A 25503-nucleotide genomic window follows, 5' to 3' on the forward strand; every position below is an offset into this window, starting at 1 on the left:
CAGTGGTGGAAATAGGCGAAATCGAGATATCGCTGTCAAAAATTAATTAATTAATTAATTAATTATCTGACATCAAAAAACAACGGTCGGTGTTTCGATCGTCGGAATAAAAAATTTTTTAATTTTTGACAGCGATATCTCGATTTAGCCTATTTCCACCACTGGCGGCGCGGTATGTTTATGCGCTAGAGGGCAGTTACGGCACCGTCTCGCGCATGCGTTGTGGGTCTTCTGCGGCCTATATAGGGGACCGCAGCTTGCGCTAGGAAGTCAGTTCCGGCGAGTTCGTGCACCAGCACTCTCACCTGAAGATCGCGACCAGATGGACCACGGAAATATTGTGTCATGAAGACGTTATGTTCCGGCTGCATACGCGAGAAGAATATTATCAACGACTATTCTTGTCGTATGTTGACACAAAGCACCTAAAAAATGGTTCAAATTGCTATGAGCACTATTCGACTTAACTTCTCAGGTCATCAGTCGCCTAGAACTTAGAACTAATTAAACCTAACTAACCTAAGGACTTCACACACATCCTTGCCCGAGGCAGGATTCGAACCTGCGACCGTAACGGTCGCTCGGTTCCAGACTGTAGCGCCTAGAACCGCACGGCCACTCCGGCCGGCAAAGCACTTAAACTGTGAACACCCAAGTACGGTGTGCTGACTGCCGCGTAATTGAAGTGATTACATAGACAATACAATTGTGTACGGCCCCGAATGTTTGCTATAAACCGCGGATTAATTGTTCACGGTACAATTAACTTCCGGTGGACGGATATACTGTAAAAACTGCCGCGTAGCCATCTAATAGTAAAACTCAAACGTGAAAACAGTGGCTAAGATGTCAAACAAGCACTATGACGTCGGGTTACGTCTTGCGTTAATGAAAAGAAATCTGTCTTATATTCGTCGTTCATTGGAGATACGCAAAATGGAATTAATTCTACGGGCATCGAGCTTTCCTATTATTCCTAAAAGGTACTCACAATCAGAGAGACCAGCAAGACGACACTAATTATAGGAATGCACGCTCAAGGATCATGCACTAACGACGCGGACTTCGCCTACTCGCCGGCTGCATCAGCTAAGTGGAGATTGTTTTGGAGGAACAGTGGCTGTTCTTCGGATGTCCTCTCTTTATCCTATCTGATACGGACCCCAGACTGTAGGGAAACATTCAAATATCTACACTCCTGGAAATGGAAAAAAGAACACATTGACACCGGTGTGTCAGACCCACCATACTTGCTCCGGACACTGCGAGAGGGCTGTACAAGCAATGATCACACGCACGGCACAGCGGACACACCAGGAACCGCGGTGTTGGCCGTCGAATGGCGCTAGATGCGCAGCATTTGTGCACCGCCGCCGTCAGTGTCAGCCAGTTTGCCGTGGCATACGGAGCTCCATCGCAGTCTTTAACACTGGTAGCATGCCGCGACAGCGTGGACGTGAACCGTATGTGCAGTTGACGGACTTTGAGCGAGGGCGTATAGTGGGCATGCGGGAGGCCGGGTGGACGTACCGCCGAATTGCTCAACACGTGGGGCGTGAGATCTCCACAGTACATCGATGTCGTCGCCAGTGGTCGGCGGAAGGTGCACGTGCCCGTCGACCTGGGACCGGACCGCAGCGACGCACGGATGCACGCCAAGACCGTAGGATCCTACGCAGTGCCGTAGGGGACCGCACCGCCACTTCCCAGCAAATTAGGGACACTGTTGCTCCTGGGGTATCGGCGAGGATCATTCGCAACCGTCTCCATGAAGCTGGGCTACGGTCCCGCACACCGTTAGGCCGTCTTCCGCTCACGCCCCAACATTGTGCAGCCCGCCTCCAGTGGTGTCGCGACAGGCGTGAATGGAGGGACGAATGGAGACGTGTCGTCTTCAGCGATGAGAGTCGCTTCTGCCTTGGTGCCAATGATGGTCGTATGCGTGTTTGGCGCCGTGCAGGTGAGCGCCACAATCAGGACTGCATACGACCGAGGCACACAGGGCCAACACCCGGCATCATGGTGTGGGGAGCGATCTCCTACACTGGCCGTACACCACTGGTGATCGTCGAGGGGACACTGAATAGTGCACGGTACATCCAAACCGTCATCGAACCCATCGTTCTACCATTCCTAGACCGGCAAGGGAACTTGCTGTTCCAACAGGACAATGCACGTCCGCATGTATCCCGTGCCACCCAACGTGCTCTAGAAGGTGTAAGTCAACTACCCTGGCCAGCAAGATCTCCGGATCTGTCCCCCATTGAGCATGTTTGGGACTGGATGAAGCGTCGTCTCACGCGGTCTGCACGTCCAGCACGAACGCTGGTCCAAGTGAGGCGCCAGGTGGAAATGGCATGGCAAGCCGTTCCACAGGACTACATCCAGCATCTCTACGATCGTCTCCATGGGAGAATAGCAGCCTGCATTGCTGCGAAAGGTGGATATACACTGTACTAGTGCCGACATTGTGCATGCTCTGTTGCCTGTGTCTATGTGCCTGTGGTTCTGTCAGTGTGATCATGTGATGTATCTGACCCCAGGAATGTGTCAATAAAGTTTCCCCTTCCTGGGACAATGAATTCACGGTGTTCTTATTTCAATTTCCAGGAGTGTATTTAACGCCTGTTCTATAAGGTACCATCTTTGTGAGTGGGCTATACTTCCTGAGAATTCTTTCATATGTCTCATCAGCGAATAGTTTTATATGGTCTTTCCACTTTAAAACACTCGTTATGAAGATGTTTAATGGATGAGATCTTTCTGCCTGTTTATATGCAATGCGTTACATGTTCATGTTGAGGGGCAACTTCCATTCCCACAACAATCATCTGTCCTCAGCGGCTGTTCCTACATTTTGCTACATTTTTTTTTTCATTGCGACTTCTCTGTGTGCAACACTATCGTACATAAAGACTATCAGTGCTGTTTACTAGGTCATTTACATATCCTCTAACAGTCCCTTGGGGGGCGCACCAGGTATCTATTACGACTGAAAATTATTCTCCGTCTGCTAGAAACACTTCATTCCTTTTACATAGCTGTTCTAATATTCTTTATACTTGTATTTTGTTCATTAAGTGGCAGTGCAAAGTCTTATCGAATGCCTTGTCAAAGTTAAGGAACACGGCATCCATCTGGGCAACGGTATCCTTTGCTTTCCAGGTTTGATGAGCAAACAGAGACGCTGGATTCCACACGATGATACTTTGCGATAATCATCATTATTCCTACAGATCACATTTTCAGTCTCCAAAATTGTCTTAATTTACGAACAGAAATCATGTTTCAAAATTTTAACACACTGACGTCAATAATGTAGGACTTTAATTTTCTGTTTCAAAACAGTTGTTCAAACCGTGCTAGGCTGAAGGTCGAGTGTAAGGGATTCCTACTATACACGAGGGCTAATCGGAAAATGAGGAACGATCGACGGCGAACTGGAAAACACAGACGTTTTGGGCAGTATCTCTAGTATGCCCGTCGATCGCATCAAGACACTCTTTTCAGTCCTGAGCGCACTGTGAGCGAGTAAATGTGCCTAGAACAACGATGTTTCCCGCCAAGTAGGAGGGCCTGCTGAGAGGCTTCGCCTTAATGAATGCAGCCCATATAACACCACTGTGGTGCACTTCCTTCTTTTGGCAATTCTCAGTCACACTGTGCAGGGGCAATGAAGATACTCCTGCAGGTTTCCTGTGGCAAGTGTCTGATCACCCACAATACAGTCCGTAATTGGCTCCCCCTGAGTCTCATCTCTGCTCACACGAAACGCTGGCAGTGAAGACAAAATTTTTCCATAGAGAACGAGCTGCAGACCAGTGCAGACAACTGGCTGAAAGCACAGGCGGCTGCATTCTATGAAGATGATATTGGAAAGGTGATACAACACTACGACAAAACTCGCGGTTGGAGCGGCGACTATGTAGAGAAGTAGGTGGAAGGTGTACCGAACTGTTGCAAATAAAACATTTCTTGTTTTCACTGTGGTTTCCATTTCGCGACCGATCAGAACTTACTTTCTCAAGAACCCTTGTATTACAACTTACATCATATGATCATACGCTTCTTCAAAGCAGCAGCACGTTGAAGATCTCGTAAAAACGAGTCGTTGTTCGTACTATTCGTTGCAAAAAAAAAAAAAAAAAAAACAGAAAATGTCATATTGGTGGTTAAAGAATAATAATATTTTGTTGTTTTGGTATTATAAATTGCATGTTATGGAAGTATGCCGTTTCAAGAGCGGCCCCCTGAAGATGCATCAAAATCAGGTCATTCTTGGTACGATTTGCTATAATTAACTGCACTTAATGACACATCGGTGACCCTACAATATAAGACACTTGGGCGCTTTAGCTTACACAAGCGCAGCAGAGTTTCGGTTGGGTGGTTGCTGTCTGTTTTCTCCCATCTTGTGATAATATCTACCTGTACTTCCTGTGGATCTTGTTTCACTGTTATACGCCAACATTCGCTTCCAGGAAATTATTCCTGATTTTCACATTAATATCTCACTACCAGTAGATCTGTTTTGTTGAAGAAAGCTATCATCGCGGATGCTAATTTACTTCTGTTGTCATCCTTGCTTCCAACAGTGTATGTAGTGTTAATTCCAAAGTAAGGGAATTCGTTAACTTTTTCCACTACAGTGTCGTTTGCAACGTTGATACGTTTGGTAAAATCTAAAATATTTGTTACCCATTATCACACTCTGATATTATGCTCGAACCAGCTACAATATGCTTTGTACAGTTGTCGAAGTAACTATACCGCGTAACTGACACTGGTAGATTTAATGCCTAAATGTAAAAGCGCTCTCAAACACAGCACATTTTTACTGATTGTTACATATCTGTCCGAGTTGGAAAGGCATTCACGAGTCAAAGTTCCAGTTGGCGTAAATCGGCAGTTTTTCACAAAATGTTTTATCCGAGAAAGAAATAGTTGCTCGCTTGAAAGCAACATATGATTTGATATTTACTTCTGAGATGGATTAGAAGCTGCTGCTCACTGCACAAGTCGCCGATCCTCGTCAGCTGTTTCTTATTTTCCTACAGTCTTCGAGGACTGTAGCCTCCACAGAGACAACAGCACTGCCTGCAAACAACCCGAACTTCCAACGCTCCAGTTACGTGGTATGTGTTTCTTTTACAGTTATGCCGAAGTTTGTTTTTACCTTATTCGTCTCACAAGATATTTCTTGAGCTGCATTTTCATTATATGTAGCTTAAACGTCGTCACTGCCGCCAGAACAGTAGGTGCACCGGCTCAAGTACGAAAATTCGCCAAATTTGGATACTCGGAAAAATCAGTTAAATGGAACTGTTTCTCCAACGACAGTATGTCTTATGCCTTTTTTAGTCATCAGATGTAGCTGTTACATAACAATTTACTGCCTGTATGAGTGATGTGTTCGTAACACGTCGCATGACATCAGTTACGTTGCCATGGAAACGGTTGCGCTTGTTGCAGGTGACGAGCGCGCCCGGTGTTCCCCCAGCGCCCCGCCGGCCCAGCTACGGCGCATGCGCAGCTCCCCTCAAGGCGAAGACGCCTCCGGACGCCAGCAGTCTCCACTCGCCAGATCTGGACGACGCCTCCGACAAAGGTCAGCAAGGGAAAAATTAAAGCTCTAACTCTGGTCACATGAAAACCGACACGAGACATTATGAGGAAACGCGCTTCACAAATGCTGTTCACAGTCTGTCAAATTTGATCATACTGTCAGATCTTTCGCACTTCTGTGGAGGCTTTTGTGCTGAAAGTAACGATACTCTAGAAAACTTTTTCGTTTTTACATTTCTTTTCACAAGAATTCATTGAATTACTCTTGTTCTAAATAAAACAATGATAACCAAATACTGCAAATTAATTTCGCTGCAAGTTATATTTTCTGCAGTGAATTTCAATTTTTATGTCACCATTCGCAGAAAGCGTGAAAAGCGTTTACTTACAAACAGAAATGGATGTAAGTAGATCCAACTTGTAAATTAAGCTTGTGAACTTCACTTAGCTTTCAGCCCGATATCTTTACTTTTACGAACTACCATTTATGATTCGAACTGTCAGATCCTTAATTCCTAGTCTATAATTCTATAATACTACTCGTCTTTCGGCTTCCGACAAGATATTGATGCCTCGTTTGAGTTACGAAAAGAAACAGCCAAATATTGCTATGTGGAAGACCAGTCTAGAATGGAAGCTCGTTTACACCTTTTGTTTTTGAATCAATGAAGTTCTGGTAGGTTCTTATCAGTTTGTTAATGAAAAAAAGGAAGACTTATTCCTACGACCATTTCATGGTCAGGAAAGACAGTACCAGAAAGCTAGTGGATACTTCTATTTCTTTTACGTAAAACTAAGTATTTTACTCGTGAATAGAACACGCTTTCTACATAATTATAAAGTCTTTTCCTCATTTTAAGTTTGATAGCTACATGATGTCAGTAAAATAGTAAGTATACCACGAAGAAACAAATTACTATGACCACTGCCCACCACATGACTGAAGGCCCGCTAGTGGTGTTACGATTACGTGACGCGATAAGTAACTTACAGGGTGACAGTTATTGAACCATATGAAATAAAATGGCTATAACTTCTGAACGGTTTGCGTTAGGACGTTCAAACTCCACCGCTGGCCGCGGGGCATGATGGTAATTAGTATTCGCTGTACGGTTTGAAGCCCACTTATATTTGGATGGGTTCATCAATAACCAAAATTGGCGTATTTGGGAGACCGAGAAGCCGTTTTTCGCGATCGAGAAGTCTCTTCACCCTCAACGGGGCATGATGGGAATTAGTATTCGCTGTACGGTTTGAAGCCCACTTATATTTGGATGGGTTCATCAATAACCAAAATTGGCGTATTTGGGAGACCGAGAAGCCGTTTTTCGCGATCGAGAAGTCTCTTCACCCTCAACGGATGACTAAGTAGTGTGCCATGTCCAGTCATGGAATAATCGGTGCGATATTCTTTGATGGCATGGTGACTGAAGAATGGTACGTGAAGGTTTTGGAAGATGATTTCATCACCACTATCTAAAGTGACCTTGATTTCGATAAGATGTAGTTCATGCAAGACGGAGCTCGAACCCATCGAAATAGGAGAGTGTTTGATATCCTGGAGGAGTACTTTGGGGACCGCATTGTAACACTGGGGTACCCAGAGGTCACTGGCATGGGGCACGATTGGTGTCCATATTCTTCGGATCTGAACACATGTGATTCCTGTTTGTGGGGCTATATTAAAGACAATGTGGACAGCAATAACCCCAAAAACACTGCTTAGCTAAAAACAGCCATTCAGATGGTCCACAACAACATCGATGTTCCGACACTTCAGCGTGTCATGCAGTATTTCGCTATTGGTCTGCGCCTTATCATCACCAATGATGGCAGGCATATCGAACATGTCGTAACGTAAAACCGAATATCTGTAGTGTCGCTTACATGTTGAATAAAGTGTGTGAACACCGTGGTTTGCAACTAATTTACGTTCCTTTATATAGTTCAATAATTTTCACTCTGTGTGTAAGCGGGACAACGACCAACGGAGAATCATTCTAGTGACGATATGGTATACTGCAAGAAAGCAAGAAGCCAACGGAATCATCTAAGTAAACACTCAGAAAGCTTTTATCGTCGCTATCCTTACAGACTTTCACTGATAGAGAGAATTCAAGTAATAGGTTATCACTAATGAAGATACACCTAGAATTCTGAAAGTGTGGTAAGAGGGTAGCGAAACCTTTACGGTGAACATTTTAGATTAAGTCTGACCATAAATATTATCAATATCAATCGGAAGAGACACATGACTATAATGAAACCTTTACGGTGAACATTTTAGATTAAGTCTGACCATAAATATTATCAATATCAATCGGAAGAGACACATGACTATAATGAGTCACATGTTTTTAGTTTTGTACTGCGGTTTGGAGAGTTATATCTCAATAAACATTTGGATAACGCGTATTTTCGTGCATAATCTGTGCACTGTGTGGTAGCAGTAAACGTAGAGATAACTATTTATTACGTGATAATATACATACCTCTAAATATCCACAAATTGTAATATATTTCACCAGTGTTGCGACGTCATTACATTAAACGTTCGCAACATTTGTCGCACCCAATAGTTACTTCAGCTCATAAAAAGTGAAACATGTGACAAAAATACAATTTCGAAAACGATGGTTTGACCGCTGAAAGGCATTTATATTACTACCTGTCTAAAGAAACAAAACACTCACAGAGCAATGTAGCACAGTGGTAACACACTGTAGTTCCGTTTCACAAGGCGATGGATCAAAACACCATCTGGTAGTCAACATTTAGGTTTCTGTGGCTCCTGTGAATCGCTCAAGGGAAATACCAAACAGCCGGCCGAAGTGGCCGCGCGGTTCTGGCGCTGCAGTCTGGAACCGCGAGACCGCTACGGTCGCAGGTTCGAATCCTGCCTCGGGCATGGATGTGTGTGATGTCTTTAGGTTAGTTAGGTTTAACTAGTTCTAAGTTCTAGGGGACTAATGACCTCAGCAGTTGAGTCCCATAGTGCTCGGAGCCATTTGAACCATTTTTTGAAATACCAAACAAGCTTTTTGATACAGATTCGATGCTTCATTGACTGTCCTTCCTCAAGCTAAGCTTATGCTTTGTTCCAAGTATCCTCTTCTGCCGATGGGACGTTCAACTCTAATCTTCTCCGTATAAAAACAATAAATTCAGTATGAAGAGATAATGTTAATAACCTTACGTCGGACTGTAGCGTTCCAGTCCACTACCACTTCGCAGTAGGCTACCCTTCCGTCACGACTGTGCATCAGCGTGCCTACAGCGAGGTGAGGGCAAACGCGGTGAGCATTTCGGCCGTTGCCAGGTCTCACCAGCGGCGGGCCTGTAATTTCGCCAACCCGCGACACGGGCACCAGTTGGGCTAGACTATTATATCACCCCGCTTGGGCAGCCTAGGAGCAATGTACCAGTCTTATCACTATCGGGCTCAGCCAATCACGCGGTTTAGATGTATCAATCCGTGCGGCCTCAAAACTCGGGCCGAAAGAGTCAGTGCAAAGTTTATCGGCCAGTGGAGTGAAGAGTTCGCCTTCATCACTGCTTCAAATCTTCGCTGACAGTAATGGAATTTTTTCAAGAGCGCATGAGCCATACCGTCCAGGGTTCACTCTTAGCAGCCGCCAGTGTGGATTCGGCAGCTTACGGTAAACAGCTCACGAGGAGGTTGGTAACAGACTTGGCCTCTGACCGGGTGTCTACTTCTGGAAGAAAGTATTTTGTTAGAGAAATAAGTTCCAAGCGTGGATAGAGTAATATATGTGACTAACCCGAACTGAATGTTATGGTTCACGTGTGTGTTGCAATAATTAAGTATTCAGTTATATTAAACTAGTTAATTATCTCATGGTGTTCTAGAAACTAACCACGACTGGCGTGAAAACGCACATACAGCACAATTAGTTCGATATCAAACCATTTTACATCCCAAACAATTATACGTATTTAGCCAGGAAGGGATGAATAAAAAGTACTATTACAATTACTTGGTTTTAGTGCGATAAATGCTTAGAAATGAAATGAATGATCGGTGGGTATGAAGTCAATAATTATGCAGTGACATATGACATCACTGCAAACGGTTTTAATACATTGAAGCTGCAGTGACATATATATGTCTTGAAAATTACCCTCATCTTAGCGTCTGTAATAGTACTGTCCAGAAGTAATAGGTGGAAACGTCAGTGGTGAGGAAAGTTTGAAACTGGCTCACAGGCGTGCTCAGATCCTTCCGTGTCCATTTTCAAATCCATAGTACCATCGTAAAACGCTTCTTGCTTCAAGACCAAACAGTAATTTCGAATCAGAGAACGAAGCGTCAGTGTATCAAGATACTGCAGTTGCTGCACCCGGATTACGAATTCTTCTTGCATACCAAACATTAACGTTATGTTTGTCTTGCTGATCATTTCGTATGCTCTGCCCTGCGAAAGGTAAACCCACCTTAGATGCCTCAGATCATTTAGCAGTATCTACTAAAGTCATTACGGCGCAAGTACAAATTAGCCTTTCATAATTTCATTTTAATATTCACACACAGACCCACGACGAAGCAACCGTACCAACCCAGTTCTCTTTCGAAAACTCACTCATATATTCTACATACAACGAAAGATATGCATGAGTGTTCCGTTTAATTTTATGATTTTTTCCGTTGTATTCTCAGTGCGAGGGACAGTTATATTTCTTTGGGTGGAGAACTGTAAGGGGGTGCACTCAGCATTGTGACGCTAACTGAGGAGGAGCTACCTGAATGTTCAGTAATGGCTCCAACTTCAGCAATGTCGAAATGACCGGTTTGATGACTCCACGCTACTGCGTACTGCATCCAAATCACACAATGGGTTAAGGACGACACGGTGCTCGGTCGATCCCTGCGTGAGGTCAGAATGGCAGAGCTTCTCTTTTTTGATGAGCAACAGGCCAGGGACTCCAGCAGATAGAGGTATGTATCGCGTATTTCATTTTCACCAGGTAGATGAATTATTAAACATTCATCTTGTTAAGACATACAACTGTTGTTTCATTTTTGTGTAGCAGAATATTCTTTCGATTTCAACACAACGTATCAAGTCGAAAAGCACTGGCTTCGACAGTGGTGGAAAAGATTTCCGTGCTGATGAGGACTTACTACATCTACTCTTCCGGAGTGCAAATACTGTGATAAAACAGAAACAAAAAGCTTGCACCAGCCATGAAATTTATGATGAAATTAAGCCGGAGATGTAGAGAGACCCCTGTCGAGCCGGTAAAAAGAGGCCGCTGCAGTTGGGATTCGAGTTCGGGTCTGGCATGAATTTTTAATTGTTCTGACGTATTTCGTTATTTGTTTATTTCAAAGGACATACGAGCAAGGCAACTGACAGATTTGTCCTTTCGGCTTTATGCAGCGAAATCCGCAGCAGCGACGAAGCTGCCAGTGGTAGACACTAGACACGCGGCAGGTGTGGGGAAGCCGGTTAAATTGACTCGACGGCGCCTTGGAGGGAGCCGCGAGTTACTCAGCTCTCGCAGGCCGGAAGATTGGGTGATAATTAAAGCGCAACAGTGGCGCTCTCACAGCTCGTTAAACTTTGAGCCGCGCTGGCAGCTGCGCTGGGCGGAGATTAGCCCTGCTTCAGCCCCCCTCCCCCCCCCCCCCTCCACCCTCCCCACTGCTTCAGGCGCCTTCTTAGCGTAAACAGGGCACACAGCCGATTAGAAAGAACAAGAAACTGTGGAAGAGTAATGGGCATCTCAAGCGCACACCGGGGGAGGGGGCGGGAGGTGCTGGGGTGTGGGCTTCTGGTTAAGCCGCCACTTGAAAGGACGAGGACAATCAGCGAATATTCAGTGGATTCACGCAAGCGAGTGGCAACACACCAATCGGTTGGACATGAGGACATAACTCTGATCTACGTCATCTACAGAGTCCGGCGCTAATCCTAGGGCAAAACTGAAGGAAGTGTTAGTTTTGACTCATATACACACAGATAAAATTGGATGATTTAATCGAGAAGAGGTCCTTCACAAATTGAGCTACCCAATAACGCACTGGTACACCTCTGGCCATTACGTAGGCAGGTATTAGGCTTGACAATGATTGACAGAGTTGTTGGATGGCCTCCCGAGGAGAATCGTGTCCAAATATGTCCAAATGGGCGTTAGTCAAAATCATGAGCTGGTCGGAGGCCCCTGCTGATAATGTTCTCAATTGGGGGCAGATCCGACGACCTTGCTGACCAAGGTCGAGTTTAGCAAGCACTAAGACAAGCAGTACAAACTTCGCCGTGTGCGGTCGGGCATTATCTTGTTGAAACGGAAGCACTAGATCGCTTGTCATGAAGGGCAAAGAAACGAGGCATAGAATATCTTTGTGCTATAGCGGTGTCACGGATGACAGCCAAAGTGATCCTTCATTAAAAAGAAATCCCCCCCAGACCATCACTCTTGGTTCTCGGGCCTTATGGTGGGCAACAATCAGGTTGGTATCCCACTGCAGTCCTTAGAGTCCCCAAGCATGTCTTCAGGTCTGCCTGGTTTGCAGTTTGCAAAATATGGTGCCCAAATCTATAAAGTCAGTTATCAGTTCTGTTATTGTATTATTCTCTGCATTGGTTGCTGTTGAAAAAATTTTTCAGTTACAGTCAATGTTTTTACTTTGCTTTTAGAAATTTTCATTTTTTGTATTGCGAAAATATTTTGAATATTATGTGCTTACCCCTGTAGTTAACTGTGTAGGGGATAGTGGTTACGTTTCTTGCACTTACTCTGTGTCTACGCTTCAGTAATGAATCATGACGATAGTTTCCACGCTCCATATTAACGAATATGGTAAATATATCGGTGGTAGTAACTTATGCTTAATAATAATTGTATAAGTCTTGCCAGAGCTACAGTAAAATCCTTATTGACTATTCAACGAAGCCGAAAACACTCGATCGTCAGTACCAAGTCGAGCTGGTACTGTTAAACTGAAACACAGTGTCGGGAATACTTTGAATCTATGCAACACTAATTATTGGTAATGTATCATCATACGCTAAAGGTGTAACGGTTGGTCACACAAAAACAGGTTATTTCACTTTATTATCAGGTCACTCTAAACGTCAACCTAGGGATTATTTTGTTGGAAGTCATAGGTGACATTAGGAGTCTTCGAGTCCCATATTCTGCACTTGGATTTACTAACGGTCTCACCACCATGGAACATTTATAAATTAGAGAAACAAATGGGGTTCAGATCATTCCTTGATGTGAGAGAGCGTGGTAGCAGCAAATAGTATCCGAAAAAGTTCTTACTTTTGTTGAATCCATTGACGTGCCTGGAATTTACGAGCATTACCCGGAAAACATTTGCGAAGCACTCTGTGTATTGTTATTTGTGGAATGCTGGCGGCACAAATTTTCTTCTTGGGCCTCCAGACAAAGGCCTTCTCAAAATTAATCCAACCAAAACTCAGCCAATAACTACAGTACGAACCACCCGCATTTTCACCTCCGTGACTTCCACATTATCATCTATCATCGATCTTTTCAATTAAACAACGTAGTAAATAATCTTCAAGCAACCCTTGATCGTACATTAACATGGAAAAGCAACCCAATATCCACCCTACAGGGAGCCCATCGGTGAACATGGGGATTGTACCCTTATGACACCCTTCACACCTTCAAAGTCTTGAGCAGACTTGTGCTCGCCTATGCATGGATGTCTGCCTCACCGAAGTTCTGTCAATCCTTTCAAATCCTTGAACGCCACGCTTTTTCCTTGATTTCAGAATCCACTTACCTTCCTCTGCAAGAATATTATACCAGCTCTTCACTTTTCGGAACCTCTTTGCCCATATCTCCGTATATCCTATACTTCGAATAATCTCGATTTCCACAATTACATCGCTTTCCCCCAAATCACAAATCCTGGAGGTCTGATGCGTCTATGTTAACACATTACCCGCTGTCTACACTTATGCTACACATTCTTCCAGCACCGTTTTGACAAACTCTGTTGTATTCACTTGGTATCAAACATATAAACGTAGCAGTGAAAGAAGTTCCTTGCCACAGAAATCCGTTATTGTTACGAGGTGGCTAACTCGCATGCAGCAACTATACCGCCTCCTCACGTAGCCCAACAGGACTAGGAAACAACTACAGCGAAAAGATGGCAACATCGATTATCGACAAAATTGAACAATGGCTGTATGCACTCTGGGGCGTAACATCTCAGGTCATCAGTCCCTTAGAACTTAGAACTACTTCCTAACTAACCTAAGGACATCACACACATCCATGCTCGAGGCAGGATTCGAACCTCCGGCCGTGGCAGTTGCGCGGTTCCGGACTGAAGCTCCTAGAACCGCTCGGCCACCACGGCTTTCTGATTATCAACAGTTTACAATAATTTGTTAACAGAAATTTCACGGTACTTGAGTGAAGGTAGTGTGTGGCACTAGTTCAGTTTTCACTTGTACTGATCTGTCTTCAACTCTGGTTGGTCCTGAATACAATGAACTGAAGCTACAAGCTGTTGTAGAATCTCCAGTTTCACTCTTCTTGTGGTGACAATAGACGAGGTCTTAAGGTACTGCTGATGCTATCGCTGGTACTAACTCCTGAGTGTAGTACATGTTGACTTATACCCACCATTCGGCAATTGGATCTCCATCTACAAACTATCTGAGTAACAGATGGCGGATGCGTAAAACAGTCTTCGTCTTATATGCCCTCTGTTGGAGGCTAGCCTTTACTCATTTGCGTCTGATAATAAGCAGCTCTGCACTCTTCTGTGTATGGATGTGTTCCATATCTTCCAGAATACGCAGTGGAAGCGCACATTCCTGACAATGAAATGCACCCTGATATCTATCCATCCTACGAGATTTAACCTGCTCCTCCATATACCTTTCCAGTCTCAGAACTCCCTTCCCTTCCCTTCTTCCCGTTCTTTCCTCTTCTTGATCATTTGTCCAGTAACGGCGTCACAAAAATGGCCCTCTGCTTGCAAAATATGACGTAGAAGATTTTAGTTTTTATCTTGTGTATACAGGTGAGAGTACGTCGAATCCAAGTTTGCGACCTTCAGAACCTTCGGGACAACTGTTTGTGGCCAAAAAGCCAATAGAAATGGGCTCGTTTTTCAGCTTTTCGCCTATTACCGGGAAATCATACATGCTATTGAAAATGTTGTCATTACCAAGACGAAACAGAAATAAATTTTGCTTCGAATGACCAACTTGAATGTCATAATCGATGCAGCCGTTTGGCCGCATTCAGTTGTCAAATTTTTACCAGCATGGCTAAAAAGCCGGCTTCAACGCCTGTAACTCAGAAATATCTATTCCAAATGAAAAATTTCAAGCTACCGAAGTTGTAGAGCATGAAATTTTATCTTACAATACTATCTGGTTTTTCATTTTAGACACTGTTGAGCGTTCCTACATTTGAAAGCAAAAGTAATTTCATTTTGTTATTTCTTGTTACTTGAACAATGAAGTGAAATTTCCAATAGGAAGACATAAATTTGCCTCACCTTCGCGTGCAAAAGTATCTATAGATATCCCTCGATTGACAACCGAGGCTGCCATCCCCTCCGTTCGTTTATTATTGTTTCCATTGTTGGCCTTGCCCATTGTACCTGTGTTGTGAGAGGGACGCATTCAAAACTCCTTTTGTCTTACAACAGTCTCATTTTCGTTTATTTCCGTTGTGCGGTCAGTGTATTTAAAGTAAGGCTCAAGATTGTACGGAGGTGTGGTTTATATGCGACGGCAATCTGACAGATGGTGATTTGGTTAAAGTGAAATAGGTAGGACTGGAAACGCTACTACAATCCAATAGGGATAGGAGAGTTGCTAAGTGGTCTGGCTGAAGCTGAAGTGTACCGTGTTTATCAGAACTACCAATACTGGTTAGACTGTCTTTGACAAAAGGCTATGCACCTTCAACCCAATCTTCGACATAAAAGAAGATGTTTAATTTTACTAAACACTGCTTTTATTGTGGCGACGAAATTCATGCTAATTGAGAGACATTTAGTAGACTTCCATACTCAAAGGGAAATGTTGTTCATTATGTGATGAAACTTGAATTAAGAGATTCTGTTGTTGGGGTAATTGAAAGGCGAAGTGGCTGGTCTCGCGAATCCGTGATGAGCACCTTTTTACTAAAGAGCTCAATACCATAGGTTTTATCAGTGGGATTTTTACCTGGCGATCAGGGGTGGAGGAAAACAAGGAAGTTCTGAATCCACGCAGACAGATAAAGCAATGGAAATGATTTCTTCGTACATCGAACAACCAGATGAAACTCACAGGTAGAGCATTGGAAACGATTTCTTCTACATCGAACAATCAGATGAATTCCAGTATACTTTGGAGGAGTTAAAGGACCAAATCACGTATGGCTGGGAGGCAGATATAAGGACCATAAAAATCCGAATGTTCCGGAAGTATGTTGGAAAAATATTAATTGTTGACAGACATAAGAAGACCACAATAGATTGTTTAGAAAGTTGTAAGTAGGCTGTTCATGTTTTCTCTATGTAAGTAGGCTGTTTATGTTTTCTTATTGGCAATGTTACGTAGCGCTCAATATGAAAATCACTGGCTGTGCTGTGTGCAGTCTGTGGCTGCTTTGCATTGTTGTAATACTCGCCATTGTAGTGTTAGGCAGCTGGCTGTGAACAGCGCGTAGCGTTGCGCAGTTGGAGGTGAGCCGCCAGCAGTGGTGGATGTGGGGAGAGAGATGGCGGAGATTTGTAATTTGTCATGAACTGCTATATTTATATATGATGATATCAAGGTAAATACATTGTTTGTTCTCTATTAATATCTTTCATTTGCTAACTATCCCTATCAGTAGTTAGTGCCTTCAGTAGTTTGAATCTTTTATTTAGCTGGCAGTAGTGGCGCTCGCTGTATTGCAGTAGCTTGAGCAGCGAAGATTTTTGTGAGGTAAGTGATTTGTGAAAGGTATAGGTTAATGTTAGTCAGGGCCCATTCTTTTGTACGAATTATTGAAAGTCAGATTGCGTTGCGCTAACAAAGTATTGTGTGTCAGGTTAAGCACAGTCCTGTATAAATTGTTCAAAGGGGATGTTTCATATTGAGCGCTACGTAACATTGCCAATAAGAAAACATAAACAGCCTACTTACATAGAGAAAACATGAACAGCCTACTTACATAGAACTACTGATAGGGATAGTTAGCAAATGAAAGATATTAATAGAGAACAAACAATGTATTTACCTTGATATCATCATATATAAATATAGCAGTTCATGACAAATTACAAATCTCCGCCATCTCTCTCCCCACATCCACCACTGCTGGCGGCTCACCTCCAACTGCGCAACGCTACGCGCTGTTCACAGCCAGCTGCCTAACACTACAATGGCGAGTATTACAACAATGCAAAGCAGCCACAGACTGCACACAGCACAGCCAGTGATTTTCATATTGAGCGCTACGTAACATTGCCAATAAGAAAACATAAACAGCCTACTTACATAGAGAAAACATGAACAGCCTACTTACAAAGTATAGGCTATAAGACACTGATAGTTTCTATCACAGGAAACTATCAGATACACGAGAAGGGCGCCTGAGTTTTGTATGCGCTGCTACAGATTTACTTCCTGAGGACATCCGTTCACAAGTCTATGATGCGTCGCAGTACTCGCCACCTGATGATGTCTTGTCACACGTCCAATCAGTGATCCCTAAATCATTCTTACATTTCCTTGAGTCACTGGTTTTGGAACACAAACGGGGAATTCTATAGTAATTGAAAAGGAAGTGTGATTTCTGCAGGAAGGTCACAGACATTTCTATCTTCAGTATTGAATGGAATCACTGCAGTCATGTATAAAACATTGTGACCAGTACTTCTTGTCCTGTAGTGCAACTGTATTCATAGCTCGATATGTCGAAACTTCAGCGTTTGAAATTTCCTCGATTGCACGATGTGAGCAGCCTAAGATAACCAGTGAAGAGTTCATACAGTTCAGCTTTGATAACACTAATTTTAACACCTGTACAACTGACAGGCTGAATACTTTCCAATACATGGGAGGAGTCATGGCAGTCACTCCCTACAGAGCTGTGGAGTCTGACCAGAACATTGATCGGGATGGAAGATGTTCAGATTCTGAATTTTTGTCTACAGTTGGTGTACCTATGCTGGCCACATATCAAAACGCAACTGATGGTGGCTTAAACAGTATTATTATAAAGAATCTCAGTTAGACAACTCTGAGTGCCTGAAGATTTCACTCTCTGGATATGAGATTCTACAGCTTTATGGGAAATGGAAGAAATTTACTGTGGTGCCAGAGAGGAATGGATTCATGGAAGAAGCCACAAACCACCGACACTGATTCGTTCAATAACAATGTCACTCCCATTTTTAAATTGTCTTCTAACTTTGTACGACACAATATGTACATCTCTTCTAACAGCATTGAAAAAAGTATAAAACATGGTCAAAAGTAGTGTTTTGTCATTTTCAACGAGCCACTTTATCTGTAGGCGAGAGAAGAGAAGGTAGTAATTTAGAACATGTCACTGTGCGACCAGGTGGGTTTCACCTTATAACGTCCTTCTTAGGGTGCATCGGTACAATAATGGCAGGAAGCGGCTTGAGAGACTTACTATCCACAATGTTTGTTGAAAATAGTTTGGATAAAGTTTTAAGTGAACATTTGTACCCTCGAGCAATAAGAGCTCATACACTGTTCCACATTCAACTGTCATATTACTTCTTTCAGGAGAGAGACCTCAATGAAGGAGAAGTGAATATAACTGATGAACTCTTGCTGTTACATAACATTATTCAGTTGCCATGAAAATGATAATTACATGAAGGTCATAAATAAGATTGAAAATGCGATTTTCAGCATTGAAGGAAGAGGTAAAACAGCTAAATTCTGGCTGCAGTATTATCGCATGGATACAGTCAGAAAACAGTTCACTGAGGCTGAGCGATCTGGAAACGGAATCTACATGTAAACACCATTAAGGAAATGCTACCATACGTTCATGCTGTTGGTCAATTCCTGTACCCTCAAAGTGCTCACCTTTACTTAAAAGAGAAGCTCACATTAGAAGACCTAATGGACGCTGCTGAATTCGACAAACTCACAACTGAAAGCAACTTCACCATTAGGCGAAGTCATAAATCGTGGTTGCGATGTATAGTCTGATACGACAATAGAGCAAACTTTAATGAACGAAATGAAACTTGGCTTAACTGACTGACGTGGGTTTCCAGATTCTGTTCTCAGAAAGTGGACTTCAGGGACGCCATCCTTACAGGATGTTTGTCAAAAAATTAAAAATTTTGCGTTATATCATCAGGAACAAGTGTATTTAAGAGTGTATTTAAGAGGTTCACGCAGAGATCAAAATTCAGCACACAATGACTAACTGAATGACTGTCTGTTAAAATATACGATTTTTCCAAGATGTTATCCGCTTAAGTCATTAAGCAACGGAACAATTGATGATGAATCGGTTAGTTGTCACGAGGCATTAGTAGAAGGCATTACGGGGATCACCAGAATTAAAGGAGACAACTTATAGAACGTCTCATTTCAACGCAATCTCACGGTTATAACACTTACACCTTGCACTACATCTCTCACGATAGGGAAGAAGTGAACTCCTACCATGAACCAACTAACATTGTTTCACAGACCGTGTGTTATCAAGCTATCTGACAAGAACCTAAAGTTAAGTTTTGTTTCTCAAGTGAATTTTCCCCATTTCCATGTTGTTCACAAAATACGGTTTCAATAAGGGTACAAAATCGTCTCTCTATGATGAATTCTGTCCTCTCCAACAGAATTAAGTACCCAAAATAAAAAAAATCTTTGTGGTGGATGGAGGACACCTGCTCCATAAAGGTGATGGCACATCAAAGAAAAGTCTGGAACCGTCTGAATGAATTATGAAATCTATTTGAGAAACCACTGTGGATCCAAAATCAGAATTATATTCGGCGGTTACCCAAGTGTGCTTCCTCAAAGAGGAAGAAAGTCTTCCGAAAGATCAAGTCATTTAAAGACACCGGGTTCTTCATCAGATATCATTTTCGATGAAAATAAAAATGCTGCAGTTGCAGCGGAGCAGTTTCTAGCACATGAGGGCAGCAGGAACCACTTAATTATGATGCTCATGCGGATATTTGAAGATGGAGGCATTCAAGTGCCACAGGAAGAAGAAGATGTGGATTCATTAGTTGTGGCTGTTTCTTCAGTTGCTGAGTCTGACAGTGTGGCATTAATGAGCGAGAACGTTGATGTGTTTGTTGTCTTAAGGAGCCGAGAAGAAAACTACGACAATATGTGCTTCATAAACGGGGAAGAGAGAAATCAGGAGAAGGAAGATACTCCAGTCATTCTTTCAATTTCGATACTGCATTTGCCCTTTTTAACCATGTCATACCGCATCCTCTTTTTTTGGCCAAGGAAAAGGGAAATTACTAAACCCTCAGCCTCTCAAAACGTAGTAGCACAGGCAGGAGAACAGCTGATGTTTGCACTGTACGAGAATCTCAGCTGCGCATCTTTTGACGAGCGCAGGTACAAACATTTTACTGAAGTCTGTCCCAAGAAAAGTATTCGAAACTTGAAACGCTACAGGCGACATAGGACGGAGGAAGGTGGCACTCACTGTGATCCTACTACTATGTGCAATCTTCGTCGGGGAAGGAAAGCTATCCATATCAGTGGGGCTTGAAGAAAACTTACCTGGCTTCTTTCCCGTGACGATTTTGAAAGATGCGACACCACACACGCTACTGAATATGGTTCCATGAACATGCAAAATGGAATGCACAGCTGTATGTGGATGTCGCAAATCTGGACCGAACTGCTTATCGACGTACAATGACTGTTGTGACGTATCTTACGAGAACGCCCCAGAAATTGAACTCGACGAGGATGAAGAAGAGCTCGAAGATATGTTCGAGGACGAGGAAGTTGGTGAAGGCGGCGCAAAGGATCCCGAAATCGGTTACTGGACCAACACCTGCCGCAGTCCCTCAAACGACCACGATGGATCCAACATTTGATAAAATGTGAATCTCTGATATTTAAATTCTGTTTCTTTAGTGATCCCACGTCCTTTTCCTTAGTAATTCGTACAGGTTTTTTATATTACTAACATATAAATACATGTGGGCTATTATTTCCTTGGTTTTCTTTTTAGCAACGCACTCTTACCAATTAAGGCATTGATAAAAATGAATAAAAATACACGTTAATGAAGAAAATTTAAAAAGGTATACGTAGAAAGAACATAAGTGCACGTTAAAGAGCAGTACTCCTAACTTTGACTTACAAAAAACACAACAAAATGGAATTACATTGACTTTCCAGCGTATGAGCGCTTTGTAACATGAAATTTCATGCTCTAAATGATAACTTGAAATTTTTCATTTGGAGTGGCCGTCTTTGAGTTACAGCCATTAGAGATAACTTTTCAGCGATGTTGGTAAAAATGACCGTACATTGAAAACTGATTTCGGCCAAACGGCTGCACCAATTTTGACATTTAAGTAGGTCATTCGACACAAAATGTAATGCTCTTTCATTCTGGTAAGAGTAAAATTTTCAGTGCGATGCAGAAATTCCGAGTAATAGGCGAAATGAAATGTACCCGTGGTCATGGGGTAGCGTCTTTGATTCATAATCAAAACGTCTTCCGTCCCGGGTTCGATCCCCACCACTGCCTAAATTTTGATAAATAATCAGCATTGGCGGCCGAAGACTACCGGCATAAGAAGTCAGCCTCATTCTGCCAACAGCCTTGTCAAAATGGGCGGAGGAGCGGATAGAGGTTCAGGGCACTCTCTTGTCCTAGGGGTGGGAAATTGCCCCTAAAGGCGGAAGAATCAGCAGCGATCAACGACATGAGGATGCAGAAGGCAATGGAAACCACTGCATTAAAGACACGTAACGTGTATCCACAGGACATGTGGCCTGTAATTGAAGAAGTGTCATCATGATCTCTCCAATGGCAAAAGATTCCGGAATAGTCCCCCATTCGGATCTCCGGGAGGGGACTGCCAAGGGGGAGGTTACCATGAGAACAAGATTGAATAATCAACGAAAGGATAACGTTCTACGAGTCGGGGCGTGGAATGTCAGAAGCTTGAACGTGGTAGGGAAACTAGAAAATCTGAAAAGGGAAATGCAAAGGCTCAATCTAGATATACTAGGGGTCAGTGAAGTGAAGTGGAAGGAAGACAAGGATTTCTGGTCAGATGAGTATCGGGTAATATCAACAGCAGCAGAAAATGGTATAACAGGTGTAGGATTCGTTATGAATAGGAAGGTAGGGCAGACGGCGTGTTACTGTGAACAGTTCAATGACTGGGTTGTTCTAATCAGAATCGACAGCAGACCAACACCGACAACGATAGTTCAGGTATACATGCCGACGTCGCAAGCTGAAGATGAACAGATAGAGAAAGTGTATGAGGATGTTGAAAGGGTAATGCAGTATGTAAAGGGGGATGAAAATCTAATAGTCATGGGCGACTGGAATGCAGTTGTAGGGGAAGGAGTAGAAGAAATGGTTACAGGAGAATATGGGATTGGGACGAGGAATGAAAGAGGAGAAAGACTAATTGAATTCTGTAACAAGTTTCAGCTAGTAATAGCGAATACCTTGTTCAAGAATCACAAGAGGAGGTATACTTGGAAATGGCCGGGAGATACGGGAAGATTCAATTAGATTACATCATGGTCAGACAGGGATTCCGAAATCAGATACTGGATTGTAAGGCGTACCCAGGAGCAGATATAGACTCAGATCACAATATAGTAGTGATGAAGAGTAGGCTGAAGTTCAAGACATTAGTCAGGAAGAATCAATACGCAAGAAAGTGGGATACGGAAGTACTAAGGAATGGCGAGATACGTTTGAAGTTCTCTAACGCTATAGATACAGGAATAAGGAATAGCGCAGCAGGCAGTACAGTTGAATAGGAATGGACATCTCTAAAAAGGGCCATCACAGAAGTTGGGAAGGCAAACATAGGTACAAAGAAGGTAGCTGCGAAGAAACCATGGGTAACAGAAGAATTACTTCAGTTGATTGATGAAAGGAGGAAGTACAAACATGTTCCGGGAAAATCAGGAATACAGAAATACAAGTCGCTGAGGAATGAAATAAATAAGAAGTGCAGGGAAGCAAAGACGAAATGGCTGCAGCAAAAATGTGAAGACATCGAAAAAGATATGATTGTCGGAAGGACAGACTCAGCATACAGGAAAGTCAAAACAAACTTTGGTGACATTAAAAGCAACGGTGGTAACATTAAGAGTGCAACGGGAATTCCACTGTTAAATGCAGAGGAGAGAGCAGATAGGTGGAAAGAATACATTGAAAGCCTCTATGAGGGTGAAGATTTGTCTGATGTGATAGAAGAAGAAACAGGAGTCGATTTAGAAGAGATAGGGGATCCAGTATTAGAATCGGAATTTAAAAGAGCTTTGAAGGACGGTCAAATAAGGCAGAAGGGATAGATAACATTCCATCAGAATTTCTAAAATCATTGGGGGAAGTGGCAACAAAACGACTATTCACGTTGGTGTGTGGAATATATGAGTCTGACTTTCGGAAAAGCGTCACCCACACAATTCCGAAGACGGTAAGAGCTGACAAGTGCGACAATTATCGCACAATCAGCTTAACAGCTCATGCATCGAAGCTGCTTACAAGAATAATATACAGAAGAATGGAAAAGAAAATTGAGAATGCGCTAGGTGACTATCAGTTGGCTTTAGGAAAAGTAAAGGGACGAGAGAGGCAATTCTGACGTTACGGCTAATAATGGAAGCAAGGCTAAAGAAAAATCAAGACACTTTCATAGGATTAGTCGACCTGGAAAAAGCGTTCGACAATATAAAATGATGCAAGCTGTTCGAGATTCTGAAAAAAGTAGGGGTAAGCTATAGGGAGAGACGGGTCATATACAATATGTACAACAACCAAGAGGGAATAATAAGAGTGGACGATCAAGAACGAAGTGCTCGTATTAAGAAGGGTGTAAGACAAGGCTGTAGCCTTTCGCCCCTACTCTTCAATCTGTACATCGAGGAAGCAATGATGGAAATAAAACAAACGTTCAGGAGTGGAATTAAAATACAAGGTGAAAGGATATCTATGATACGATTCGCTGATGACATTGCTATCCTGAGTGAAAGTGAAGAAGAATTAAATGATCTACTGAACGGAATGAACAGTCTAATGAGTACACAGTATGGTTTGAGAGTAAATCGGAGAAAGACGAAGGTAATGAGAAGTAGTAGAAATGAGAACAGCGAGAAACTTAACATCAGGATTGATGGTCACGAACTGAAAGAAGTTAAGGAATTCTGCTACCTAGGTAGTAAAATAACCAATGATGGACGGAGCAAGGAGGACATCAAAAGCAGACTCGCTATGGCAAAAATGACATTTCTGGCCAAGAGAAGTCTACTAATATCAAATACCGGCCTTAATTTGAGGAAGAAATTTCTGAGGATGTACGTCTGGAGTACAGCATTGTATGGTAGTGAAACATGGACAGTGGGAAAACCGGAACAGAAGAGAATCGAAGTATTTGAGATGTGGTGTTATAGACGAATGTTGAAAATTAGGTGGACTGATAAGGTAAGGAATGCGGAGGTTCTACGCAGAATCGGAGAGGAAAGTAATATGTGGAAAACACTGATAAGGAGAAGGGACAAGATGGTAGGACATCTGCTAAGACATGAGGGAATGACTTCCATGGTACTAGAGGGAGCTGTAGAGGGCAAAAACTGTAGAGGAAGACAGAGATTGGAATACGTCAAGCAAATAATTGAGGACGTAGGTTGCAGCTGCTACGCTGAGATGAAGAGGTTAGGACAGGAAAGGAATTCGTGGCGGGCCGCATCAAACCAGTCATTAGACTGATGACCAAAACAAAAAAAAAAAGGCGAAATGCTGAAAAAAGTGCTAAAATTTCTTGGTTTTTTTTTGGGGCCACAAAAAATTGGCCCGTTGGTGTTAGATGTCGAGAGTTTGGAGTCACATTACTCCCAACTAAATGCTGTAGATACAATAATAAAATCTTCCATCCCTTTATCGCAAGCAAAATATACCCTGTTGCTGGACTACATTTCCTGGCTCCATCGTAGCCATCCAAATCCCAGGTCATATGCTTTCCTACTAATCATCCTCACACATTACAGCAATCTAGGGTTGAGAGTTAAAGAGAACCCCTAAGTGGATCAGGTGAGCTCTACACATCATACTCAGCTACCCAGGCTACCCAGGTAGCTGACCATGTGTAACATGCGCACAAGGTTTATTTCAGATTAGGAGACCCTCCATCCAATTCAGATAACGATAGATGTAGGAAACCAAAATCTCTGTAAGGTCCAACGGAATGTCTCCGCAGGTAAGAACATTAAAATCCCAAAGGTTAACTGCCGAAGCATACGCAAGAAAGTGCCATCGTTTTAAGCACTCCTAAAAAGCACTGCAGCTCACGTAAAGCTAGGCTCAAAAACTCGTAAAAACATGAAGTTGACAGTATCGAGATGTTTGGCTAAAATTTACGTGTGTTCCCAATGTTAAATGGACGGTAGGTGGTGTATTTGTATCAGCAGAGAAGAAACTCAAATCCACCGGAATTGAAATTCAATTTGCGTGTGAGGTTGTTTCAGTAACAGTCGTTATCCAGGGAAGGCATGAAATTGTAACATGATCCTTCTGTCGACCACTAGACCCACTTCATGAAGTAACCAAAAAGTTTAAATAAGATTTCAGTTCACTTGTACATAAGTTCCGTAATCATATAGTGATCATTGGAGGAGGCCTTAATCAGCCAACAGTCGATTGGGATAATTACGTACATGTTAATGGTGGGGCAAACAAGGCATCCTGTGAAACATTACTAAATGCGTT

The 25503-nt window shown here is 42.8% G+C and overlaps 1 protein-coding gene across 1 annotated transcript in view; it reads left to right on the forward strand.

Moving 5' to 3' along the window:
* Window positions 1-25503, forward strand: part of LOC124803231 (dipeptidase 1-like) — a 638586-nt gene that overhangs the window by 134735 nt on the left and 478348 nt on the right. The window contains exon 4 of the mRNA XM_047264411.1: window positions 5473-5608. Coding sequence (XP_047120367.1) covers window positions 5473-5608 — 136 coding nt within the window. The remainder of the gene's footprint in view (window positions 1-5472; window positions 5609-25503) is intronic.

The sequence above is a fragment of the Schistocerca piceifrons genome, chromosome 6 (genome assembly GCF_021461385.2).
Source record: "Schistocerca piceifrons isolate TAMUIC-IGC-003096 chromosome 6, iqSchPice1.1, whole genome shotgun sequence".
Lineage (NCBI taxonomy): Eukaryota > Metazoa > Arthropoda > Insecta > Orthoptera > Acrididae > Schistocerca > Schistocerca piceifrons.